The 11,517-nt window shown below is 43.8% G+C and overlaps 1 protein-coding gene across 1 annotated transcript; it reads right to left on the bottom strand.

The window, feature by feature from the left end:
- Positions 1-10,583: 10,583 nt before the first annotated feature.
- Positions 10,584-10,904, bottom strand: LOC110467206 (glycine-rich protein 23-like). Its single transcript, XM_021524210.1, has one exon. It carries the CDS (start codon positions 10,902-10,904, stop codon positions 10,584-10,586), a length of 321 nt encoding a protein of 106 aa, XP_021379885.1.
- Between the last annotated feature and the right edge of the window lie 613 nt (positions 10,905-11,517).

The raw sequence follows: 11,517 nt of genomic DNA, 5'->3' as shown, positions 1-11,517 counted from the left end.
CTTGCTTTGTTTACCTTGCCTTGTGTCCTCACTTTGTATACCTCGCCTTGTGTCCTCGCATTGTATACCACGCCTTGTGTCCTCGCTTTGTATACATTGCCTTGTGTCCTCGCTTTGTATACCTTGCCTTATATATATGTCCTCGCATTGATTCCTCACTTTGTATACCTCGCCTTGTGTCATCGCTTTCTTTACATCGCCTTGTGTCCTCGCTTTGTATACCTCGCCTTGTGCCCTCGCTTTGTATACCTTGCCTTGTGTCCTCGCTTTGTTTACCTCGCCTTGTGTTCTCGCTTTGTATACCTTGCCTTGTGTCCTCGCTTTGTATACCTTGCCTTGTGTCCTCGCTTTGTATACATCGCCTTGTGTTCTCGCTTTGTATACCTTGCCTTGTGTCCTCGCTTTGTATACCTTGCCTTGTGTCCTCGCTTTGTATACATCGCCTTGTGTTCTCGCTTTGTATACCTTGCCTTGTGTCCTCGCTTTGTATACCTTGCCTTGTGTCCTCGCTTTGTATACCTCGCCTTGTGTCCTCGCTTTGTATACCTCGCCTTGTGTCCTCGCTTTGTATACCTCGCCTTGTGTCCTCGCTTTGTATACCTCGCCTTGTGTCCTCGCTTTGTATACCTCGCCTTGTGTCCTCGCTTTGTATACCTCGCCTTGTGTCCTCGCTTTGTTTACCTCGCCTTGTGTCCTCGGATTGTGTCATCACTTTGTATACCTCGCCTTGTGTCCTCGCATTTTATACCTCGCCTTGTGTCCTCGCTTTGTATACCTTGCCTTGTGTCCTCACTTTGTATACCTCGCCTTGTGTCCTCGCTTTTTTTACCTCGCCTTGTGTCCTCGGGTTGTGTCATCACTTTGTATACCTCGCCTTGTGTCCTTGCTTTGTATACCTTGCCTTGTGTCATCGCTTTGTATACCTCGCCTTGTGTCCTCGCTTTTTTTACCTCGCCTTGTGTCCTCGGCTTTTGGCCTCGCTTTGTATTCCTCGCCTTGTGGCCTCGCATTGTATTCCTCGCCTTGTGTCCTCGAATTGTGTCATCACTTTGTATACCTCGCCTTGTGTCCTCGCTTTGTTTACCTCGCCTTGTGTCCTCGGATTTTGTCCTCGCTTTGTATTCCTCGCCTTGTGTCCTCGCATTGTGTCATCACTTTGTATACCTCGCCTTGTGTCCTCGCTTTGTATACCACGCCTTGTGTCCTCGCTTTCTTTACATCGCATTGTGTCCTCGCTTTGTATACCTTGCCTTGTATCCTCGCTTTGTATACCTCGCCTTGTGTCCTCGCATTGTATACCTCGCCTTGTGTCCTCGCTTTGTTTACCTCGCCTTGTGTCCTCGGATTTTGTCCTCGCTTTGTATTCCTCGCCTTGTGTCCTCGCATTGTGTCATCACTTTGTATACCTCGCCTTGTGTCCTCGCTTTGTATACCACGCCTTGTGTCCTCGCTTTCTTTACATCGCATTGTGTCCTCGCTTTGTATACCTTGCCTTGTATCCTCGCTTTGTATACCTCGCCTTGTGTCCTCGCATTGTATACCTCGCCTTGTGTCCTCGCTTTGTTTACCTCGCCTTGTGTCCTCGGATTGTGTCCTCACTTTGTATACCTCGCCTTGTGTCCTCGCTTTGTATACCACGCCTTGTGTCCTCGCTTTGTATACCTAGCCTTGTGTCCTCGCATTGTGTCCTCCCTTTGTATACCACGCCTTGTGTCCTCGCTTTGTATACCACGCCTTGTGTCTTCGCTTTGTATACCTCGCCTTGTGTTTTCGCATTGTGTCCTCGCTTTGTATACCTCGCCTTGTGTCCTCGCATTGTGTCCTCGCTTTGTATACCACGCCTTGTGTCTTCGCTTTGTATACCTCGCCTTGTGTTTTCGCATTGTGTCCTCGCTTTGTATACCTCGCCTTGTGTCCTCACTTTGTATACATCGCCTTGTGTCCTCGCTTTGTATACCTTGCCTTGTTTCCTCGCATTGTGTCCTCGCTTTGTATACATCGCCTTGTGAACCACGCCGTTTGTCCTCGCATTGTGTCCTCGCTTTGTATACCACGCCTTGTGTCCTCGCTTTGTATACCTCGCCTTGTGTCTTCGCATTGTGTCCTCGCTTTGTATACATCGCCTTGTGAACCACGCCGTTTGTCCTCGCTTTGTATACCTTGCCTTGTGTCCTGGCTTTGTATATCTCACCTTGTGTTCCTGACTTTGTATATTTCGCCTTGTTTATCTCGCTTTGTATACCTCGCCTTCTGTACCTCGCCTTGTGTACCTCACTTTGTATATCTCACCTTGTGTTCCTGACTTTGTATATTTCGCCTTGTTTATCTCGCCTTGTATACCTCGCCTTCTGTACCTCGCCTTGTGTACCTCGCTTTGTGTGCCTCGCCTTGTGTACAATGTACCTCGCTTTGTGTATCTTGCTTTGTATACCACACCTTGTGTACCTCGATTTGTGTACCGCGCCGTGTATACCTTGCCTTGTGTCTTCGCATTGTGTCCTCACTTTGTATACCTTGCCTTGTGTCCTCGCTTTGTCTACCACGCATTGTGTCCTCGCTTTGTATACCTCGCCTTGTGTCCTCGCTTTGTCTACCACGCATTGTGTCCTCACTTTGTATACCTCGCCTTGTGTCCTCACATTGTGTCCTCGCTTTGTATACCACGCCTTGTGTCCTCGCTTTGTATACCACGCCTTGTGTACATGTACCTCGTGTACGTAGCTTTGTATACATGTATTTCGCCTTGTGTATCCCGCTTTATATATTTTGCCTTGTGTCCTCGCCTTGTTGACCTCGCTTTCTATATCTCGCCTTGTGTACCTCGCATTGTATACCTCGCCTAGTGTACGTCGCCTTGTGTACCTGGCTTTTTGTGCCTCGCATTGTGTACCTCGCTTTTTGTACCTCGCTTTGTATACATAGCCTTGTGTACCGCGCTTTGTATATCTAGCCTTGTATACCTCGCCTAGTGTACGTTGCCTTGTGTACTTGGCTTTTCGTGCCTCGCAATGTGTACCTCGCTTTTCGTGCCTCGCCTTGTGTACCTATCTTTTCATGTCTCTCCTGGTGTACCTCGCTGTGTGTACCTATCTTTTTTATCTCGATTTGTGTATCTCGCCTTGCATATCTCGCCTTGTGTGCCTCGCCTTGTGTACCTTGCCTTGTGTTTTTCGCTTTGTATATCTCGCCTCGTGCACTTTCATTGTGTATATCTCGCCTTGTGTGTCTCGCTTTGTGTCCATGCCTTGTGTACCTCGTTTCGTATATCTCGCCTTGTGAACCTCGGTTTGATATATCTCGCATTGTGTACCGCTCTTTGTAAATATCGCCTAGTGTACCTCGCTTTTTATATTTCGTCTTGTGTCCTCGCTTCGTGTATCCCACCTTGTGTATCTTCTTTTGTATATCTCACCTTCTTTTAATCGCCTTCCCACCTTGTGTATCTTCTTTTGTATATCTAACCTTCTTTTAATCGCCTTGTGTACCTCGCCATGTATATCTACCTCGCCTTGTGTCCTCGCATTGTATACCACGCCTTGTGTCCTCGCTTTGTATTCCACGCCTTGTGTCCTCGCTTTGTATACCACGCCCTGTGTACATGTACCTCGTGTACGTAGCTTTGTATACATGGATTTCGCCTTGTGTATCCCGCTTTATATATTTTGCCTTGTGTCCTCGCCTTGCTGACCTCGCTTTGTATATCTCGCCTTGTGTACCTCGCATTGTATACCTCGCCTAGTGTACGTCGACTTGTGTACCTGGCTTTTTTTACCTCGCTTTTTGTACCTCCCTTCGGGTACATCGCTTTTTATATATCGCCTTGTGTCCCTATCTTTTCATGTCTCTCCTGGTGTACCTCGCTGTGTGTACCTATCTCTTGTGTCTTCGCATTGTGTCCTCACTTTGTATACCTTGCCTTGTGTCCTCGCTTTGTATACCTTGCCTTGTGTCCTCGCATTGTGTCCTCGCTTTGTATACCACGCCTTGTGTACATGTACCTCGTGTACGTAGCTTTGTATACATGTATTTCGCCTTGTGTATCCCGCTTTATATATTTTGCCTTGTGTCCTCGCCTTGTTGCCCTCGCTTTGTATATCTCGCCTTGTGTACCTCGCATTGTATACCTCGCCTAGTGTACGTCGACTTGTGTACCTGGCTTTTTGTACCTCGCTTTTTGTACCTCCCTTCGGGTACATCGCTTTTTATATATCGCCTTGTGTACCTATCTTTTCATGTCTCTCCTGGTGTACCTCGCTGTGTGTACCTATCTTTTTTTTTATCTCGCCTTGTGTACCTTGCTTTGTGTACCTATCTTTATATATCTTACCTGGTGTACGTATATTTGTATATCTCGCCTTGTGTGCCTCGCCTTGTGTACCTCGCCTTATGTGTCTCGCCTTATATATCTCGCCTTGTGTGCCTCGCCTTGTGTACCTCGCCTTGTGTTTCTCGCTTTATATATCTCGCCTCGTGCACTTTCACATTGTATATCTCGCCTTGTGTGTCTCGCTTTGTGTCCATGCCTTGTGTACCTCGTTTTGTATATCTCGCCTTTTGAACCTTGGTTTGATATATCTCGCTTTGTGTACCGCTCTTTGTAAATACCGCCTAGTGTACCTCACTTTGTATACCTCGCCTTGTGTCCTCTGTTTGTATACCTTGCCTTGTGTCCTCGCATTGTGTCCTCACTTTGTATACCACGCCTTGTGTCCTCGCTTTGTATACCACGCCTTGTGTCCTCGTTTTGTATACCACGCCTTGTGTCCTCGCTTTGTATACCACGCCTTGTGTCCTCGCTTTGTATACCTCGCCTTGTGTCTTCGCTTTGTATACCTCGCCTTGTGTTTTCGCATTGTGTTCTCGCTTTGTATACCTCGCCTTGTGTCCTCGCTTTGTATACATCGCCTTGTGTTCTCGCTTTGTATACCTTGCCTTGTGTCCTCGCATTGTGTCCTCACTTTGTATACCACGCCTTGTGTCCTCGCTTTGTATATCACGCCTTGTGTCCTCGCTTTGTATACCTCGCCTTGTGTCCTCGCATTGTGTCCTCGCTTTGTATACCACGCCTTGTGTCCTCGCTTTGTATACCACGCCTTGTGTCCTCGCTTTGTATACCTCACCTTGCATATCTCGCCTTGTGTACCTTGTTTTGTTTATCTTGCCTTGTGTACCGCGCTTTGTATATTTCGCCTAGTGTACCACGCTTTGTATATTTCGACTTGTGTACTACGCTTTGTATACCTCGCATCGTGGCCTCGCTTTGTTTACCTCACCTTGTATATCTCGCCTTGTGTTACTCGTTTGGTATTTCTCGCCTTGTGTACCTTGTTCTGTTTATCTCGTCTTGTGTACATTATTTTGTTTATCTCGACTTGTGTATACCTTGTTCTGTATATCTCGCCTTGTGTACCTTGTTTTGTTTATCTTGCCTTGTGTACCGCGCTTTGTATATTTCGCCTAGTGTACCACGCTTTGTGTCCACGCCATGTGTACCTCGTTTTGCATATCTCGCCTTGTGAACCTCGGTTTGATATATCTCGCTTTGTGTACCGCTCTTTGTAAATATCGCCTAGTGTACCTCGCTTTGTATATTTCGTCTTGTGTCCTCGCTTCGTGTATCCCACCTTGTGTAGATTCTTTTGTATATCTCACCTTCTTTTAATCGCCTTGTGTACCTCGCCATGTATATCTCGCCTTGTGTACATGTACCTCGTGTACGTAGCTTTGTATACATGTATTTCGCCATGTGTATCGCGCTTTAGATATTTTGCCTTGTGTCCTCGCCTTGTTGACCTCGCTTTGTATATCTCGCCTTGTGTACCTCGCATTGTATACCTCGCCTATTGTACGTCGCCTTGTGTATTTGGCTTTTTGTGCCTTGCATTGTGTACCTCGCTTTTTGTACCTCGCTTTGTATACATAGCCTTGTGTGCCGCGCTTTGTATATCTAGCCTTGTATACCTCGCCTAGTGTACGTTGCCTTGTGTACCTGGCTTTTCGTGCCTCGCAATGTGTACCTCGCTTTTCGTGCCTCGCCTTGTGTACCTATCTTTTCATGTCTCTCCTGGTGTACCTCGCTGTGTGTACCTATCTTTTTTTTTATCTCGCCTTGTGTACCTTGCTTTGTGTACCTATCTTTATATATCTAACCTGGTGTACGTATATTTGTATATCTCGCCTTGTGTATCTCGCCTTGTATATCTCGCCTTGTGTGCCTCGCCTTGTGTACCTCGCCTTGTGTATCTCGCCTTGTATATCTCGCCTTGTGTGCCTCACCTTGTGTACCTCGCCGTGTGTATCTCGCTTTGTATATCTCGCCTCGTGCACTTTCACTTTGTATATCTCGCCTTGTGTGTCTCGCTTTGTGTCCATGCCTTGTGTACCTCGCCTTTTGAACCTTGGTTTGATATATCTCGCATTGTGTACCGCTCTTTGTAAATACCGCCTAGTGTACCTCGCTTTGTATATCTCGTCTTGTGTCCTCGCTTCGTGTATCCCACCTTGTGTACATTATTTTGTATATCTCACCTTCTTTTAATCGCCTTGTGTACCTCACCATGTATATCTCGCCTTGTGTACATGTACCTCGTGTACGTAGCTTTGTATACATGTTTTTCGCCTTGTGTATCGCGCTTTATATATTTTGCCTTGTGTCCTCACCTTGTTGACCTCGCTTTGTATATCTCGCCTTGTGTACCTCGCTTTGTATACCTCGCCTTGTGTACGTCGCCTTGTGTACCTGGCTTTTTTTGCCTCGCATTGTGTACCTCGCTTTTTGTACCTCGCTTTGTGTACCTCTCTTTGTATACATAGCCTTGTGTACCGCGCTTTGCATATCTCGCCTTGTGTACCTCGCATTGTATACCTCGCCTAGTGTACGGCGCCTTGTGTACCTGGCTTTTCGTGCCTCGCAATGTGTACCTCGCTTTTCGTGCCTCGCCTTGTGTACCTATCTTTTCATGTCTCTCCTGGTGTACCTCGCTGTGTGTACCTATCTTTTTTTTTATCTCGTTGTGTACCTTGCTTTGTATACCTATCTTTATATATCTTACCTGGTGTACGTATATTTGTATATCTCGCCTTGTGTACTGCACTTTGTGTGCCTCGCCTTATGTATCTCGCCTTGTATATCTAACCTTGTGTGCCTCGCCTTGTGTACCTCGCCTTGTGTATATCGCTTTGTATATCTCGCCTCGTGCACTTTACTTTGTATACCTCGCCTTGTATGCCTCGCTTTGTATACCTCGCCTTAAGCTTGTATACCTCGCCTTGTGTACCTCGCTTTGTATATCTCGCCTTGTGTGCCTCGCCTTGTGTACATCGCTATGAATACCTCACTTTGTTTACATCGCTTTGTATATCTCGCCTTGTGTACCTCGCATTGTATACCTCGCCTAGTGTACGTCGCCTTGTGTACCTGGCTTTTTGTGCCTCGCATTGTGTACCTCGCTTTTTGTACCTATCTTTGTGTACCTCGCTTTGTATACATAGCCTTGTGTACCGCGCTTTGTATATCTTGCCTTGTGTACCTCGCATTGTATACCTCGCCTAGTGTTCGTCGCCTTGTGTACCTGGCTTTTCGTGCCTCGCAATGTGTACCTCGCTTTTTGTACCTCCCTTCGTGTACATCGCTTTGTATATCTCGCCTTGTGTACCTATCTTTTCATGTCTCTCCTGGTGTACCTCGCTGTGTGTACCTATCTTTTTTTTATCTCGCCTTGTGTACCTTGCTTTGTGTACCTATCTTTATATATCTTACCTGGTGTACGTATATTTGTATATCTCGCCTTGTGTACGTATATTTTTATATCTCGCCTTGTGTATCTCGCTTTGTATATCTCGCCTTGTGTGCCTCGCCTTGTGTATATCGCTTTGTATATCTCGCCTCGTGCACTTTCACTTTGTATACCTCGCCTTGTATGCCTCGCTTTGTATACCTCGCCTTAAGCTTGTATATCTCGCCTTGTGTACCTCGCTTTGTATATCTCGCCTTGTGTGCCTCGCCTTGTGTACATCGCTATGAATACCTCACTTTGTTTACATCGCTTTGTATACCTCTCCTTGTGTACTTCGCCTTGTATACCTCGATTTGGACGCACGCACTCGCGGACACACACGCACATACGCACACACACACACGCACACACACACACACACACACACACACGTAAACAAACATAAACCTGTTTACATAGCATTGCGAGCTACAATTTCTTAACAAGCATTGAATTAATTAGGTGATAACTTTTACGTATCATAAAGATAGATGAATTATTAAAAACAAACACCTTGAGAACCATTTAAGTTTGAAATAAATCGAATAAATTCATTATCAATCATTGTAGAGGAACGATCATTTACTAACAAAATGAGGTCACTGACGCTGTCTTATCATAGAGAGAGATATCGTTAGAGATCTACCATTTTGTCTACATCGATTTGATTTACCATGCTGAAGAATAGCTGATGAAATCAGTAGAAATGTAGACAAACAACAGTTTTAAAATTAAAAGTACGTAATTATTAAGGTAGCATTACCAATTATTTGACTTGCTCAAGTTATGTACGTTTTTTTGGCGGGGAGATTTAAGAATTAGTTATTTCAGAACTACCCCTGATTAAATGGTACTGAGAATGGTAATCCAATACAAACGAAGCGGGTCCGCGTCCTTATCATTAGTCACATTTTTAATGATTCATCAAAGAATGAAATGACATTTGACCGAATAAACACAAGTTACTAAACAATTGTGATATATCTCATCAGTGGTATGTAATGACAAGGGCGCGAATTGACAAAATCAACTAACTAATCATAATTAATATAACCAGGGGAATGGAATGACATTGAAATGGCCCTAATTGACAAAATCAACTAACTAATTATAATTAATATCACCAGGGGTATGGAATGGCAATGGAATGGCCCGAATTGACAAAACTAACTAACTAATCATAATTAATATAACCAGGGGTATTGAATGACAATGGAATGGCCCTAATTGACAACATCAAATAACCAATTATAATCATTATAATGATAATCAGTAGGGGAATGACATGACAACGGAATGGCCCGAATTGACAAAACTAACTATCCGATTAAAATCTATATCACCAGGAGACTTCTCTGTTTGTTTCTAACCAGAGATTTTGTAATTTGAATCTTATGCATTTCCTGATAAGCGGAAGTTATATATGTAAACGGTGACTCAAATACGGGACAATATATTGATTATCTGTTATCGACCTTGAACAATATAAAGGACACATTTAAAACACGTATACCTATCTGCTAAAAACACACATATTTGAATTAACCTGACTTCTATTGGTTGAAGGATCACCTATTGTGTTTTAGACAATACAGTAGACAATCAAAGAAGTGTTTCATAGTTGATGTGTTGTATGAGTGAAATAAGTAGCAATATCGCAGGCGTTGGAAACAATTTAAAAATCCCCCATCGTTCCTTGATATTTGCATAAGTATATATGTATTCTATTAAAACACGAAGTAATTACGCGCTGTTATATTTTGCAACATAAAAGCAACTGAACTTATTGTAATGTCATCTGTACTGTTGTCACATATTCAAATATAGCATGCAAAATAAATGAATGGTAAAGTCCCTATATTTTCTTATTTTGTTTTAATATTTCTTGACCTAAACCGAACTATAAATACCAAGCGTCGTCATGTCTTTTCCAAAGGGTTTCCCCGGTATAAACTTGTATGAGGGGTAGGGGCTTAAATATTCCCCTTCGTTCCACAAGTTTCTTGTGACATGCTAAATGTTTGGTTTAGGGCGTGCATTTATGCAAAACAATTTTGATATATGACATACGTACAAAAATATACAAACACTTAGCTGATCGACCCCTGCCCCGTACTAGGTACTTTATCACGTGTACAATTCGTTTGAAGGACTTACTACTAGGAGGTGCTTTCGTGTGCAGAGACACCCTACAATGACGAGTAATAATAGTTTTCTTCGTAATGCAATGTGGCGTTATCTACGACAGAATTTGTATAGCGGTACCAGGAATGAATGTCAAAGCAATCGTTAAATTAAGCATGGAAGCGTGTTCTTACGACTAAATTGATGACCTGTCGATGTGACAATATACCAGCAGTCATTTAGTTAAACCCAGGTAAAATGTTCTGCAGGCGAAACCATGCAACTTGATCCTATGAAATTAAAGCACATTAAACGACCTATGGGGATTAAAAGTTTAAATGTTCACGTTTTCCTTGTCACTCACTGAATTACTTGGGTAATGGTAATTTGCTGACAACAGATAATGACACTTCATACCCTTTATCTCAACACATTAACATGATGTATTTATACATGTATCAGTATACTTTACTTTTTACAAAACGTTGTATCTTACAACTAAGAGTGCATGACCTGCTTCATAAAAATAGCAAAACATATCTTAATATATTGAAGTGGCAGAGTGCCAAAAAGCAAGAACTTCACATATTACGCTGCCGTAAGACACCTTACAAGTAGTTTGTGCTATCCTACTAGTACTAACGCTACGAGTACTACTACTATAGGTAACTAACGTGATCGCTATCATCCACCACCACCATCAATACCACCATCAATACCACTACCACCATCAATACCACCACCACCATCAATAACACCATCACCATAAATACCACCATCACCATCAATACCACCACCACCATCGCCAGCAATGCCACAACCATCGATGCCACAATCACCATCAATACCACTATCACCATCAATACCACCACCACCATCAATACCACCACCACCATCAATAACACCATCACCATTAATACCACCATCATCATCAATACCACCACCACCATCGCCAGCAATGCCACAACCATCGATGCCCCAATCACCACCACTACCGCTCAACATCCACCACCGCGCCTACGCCATCAACATCAACACCTTTGTGCGTGTTCAGGAGGCGATGATCACACAAAAACATGTATTCCTCCATGGCCCCAAACTTAGTCGATCCTGCAAAAATATGTAATAGGGTACACACAGTTAACTAGTTTAATATGAAAGTAAATGAAGGTAAACAATGAGTGAAGGTAAGCTGTTCCAAACAGTGTAATTACTCAAGGTAAACAATGAGTGAAAGGTAGACTGTACCTAACGGTGTACTTATTCGAGGTAAACAATGAGTGGAAGGTAGACTGTATCTAACGGTGTACTTACTCGAGGTAAACAATGAGTGGAAGGTAGACTCTACCTAACAGTGTACTTACTCGAGGTAAACAATGAGGGGAAGGTAGACTCTACCTAACAGTGTACTTACTCGAGGTAAACAATGAGTGGAAGGTAGACTGTACCTAACGGTGTATTTACTCGAGGTAAACAATGAGTGGTAGGTAGACTCTACCTAACAGTGTACTTACTCGAGGTAAACAATGAGTGGAAGGTAGACTGTACCTAACGGTGTACTTACTCGTGGTAAACAATGAGTGGAAGGTAGACTGTACCTAACAGTGTATTTACTCGA

This window comes from Mizuhopecten yessoensis, unplaced genomic scaffold (assembly GCF_002113885.1).
Source record: "Mizuhopecten yessoensis strain PY_sf001 unplaced genomic scaffold, ASM211388v2 scaffold1741, whole genome shotgun sequence".
Lineage (NCBI taxonomy): Eukaryota > Metazoa > Mollusca > Bivalvia > Pectinida > Pectinidae > Mizuhopecten > Mizuhopecten yessoensis.
This window is presented reverse-complemented; position numbering and strand designations above follow the sequence as displayed.

Excerpts from the sequence above, each read along its gene's own strand:
- LOC110467206 (XM_021524210.1), bottom strand. The coding sequence starts at position 10,904 with ATGTTGAGCGGTAGTGGTGGTGATTGGGGCATCGATGGTTGTGGCATT.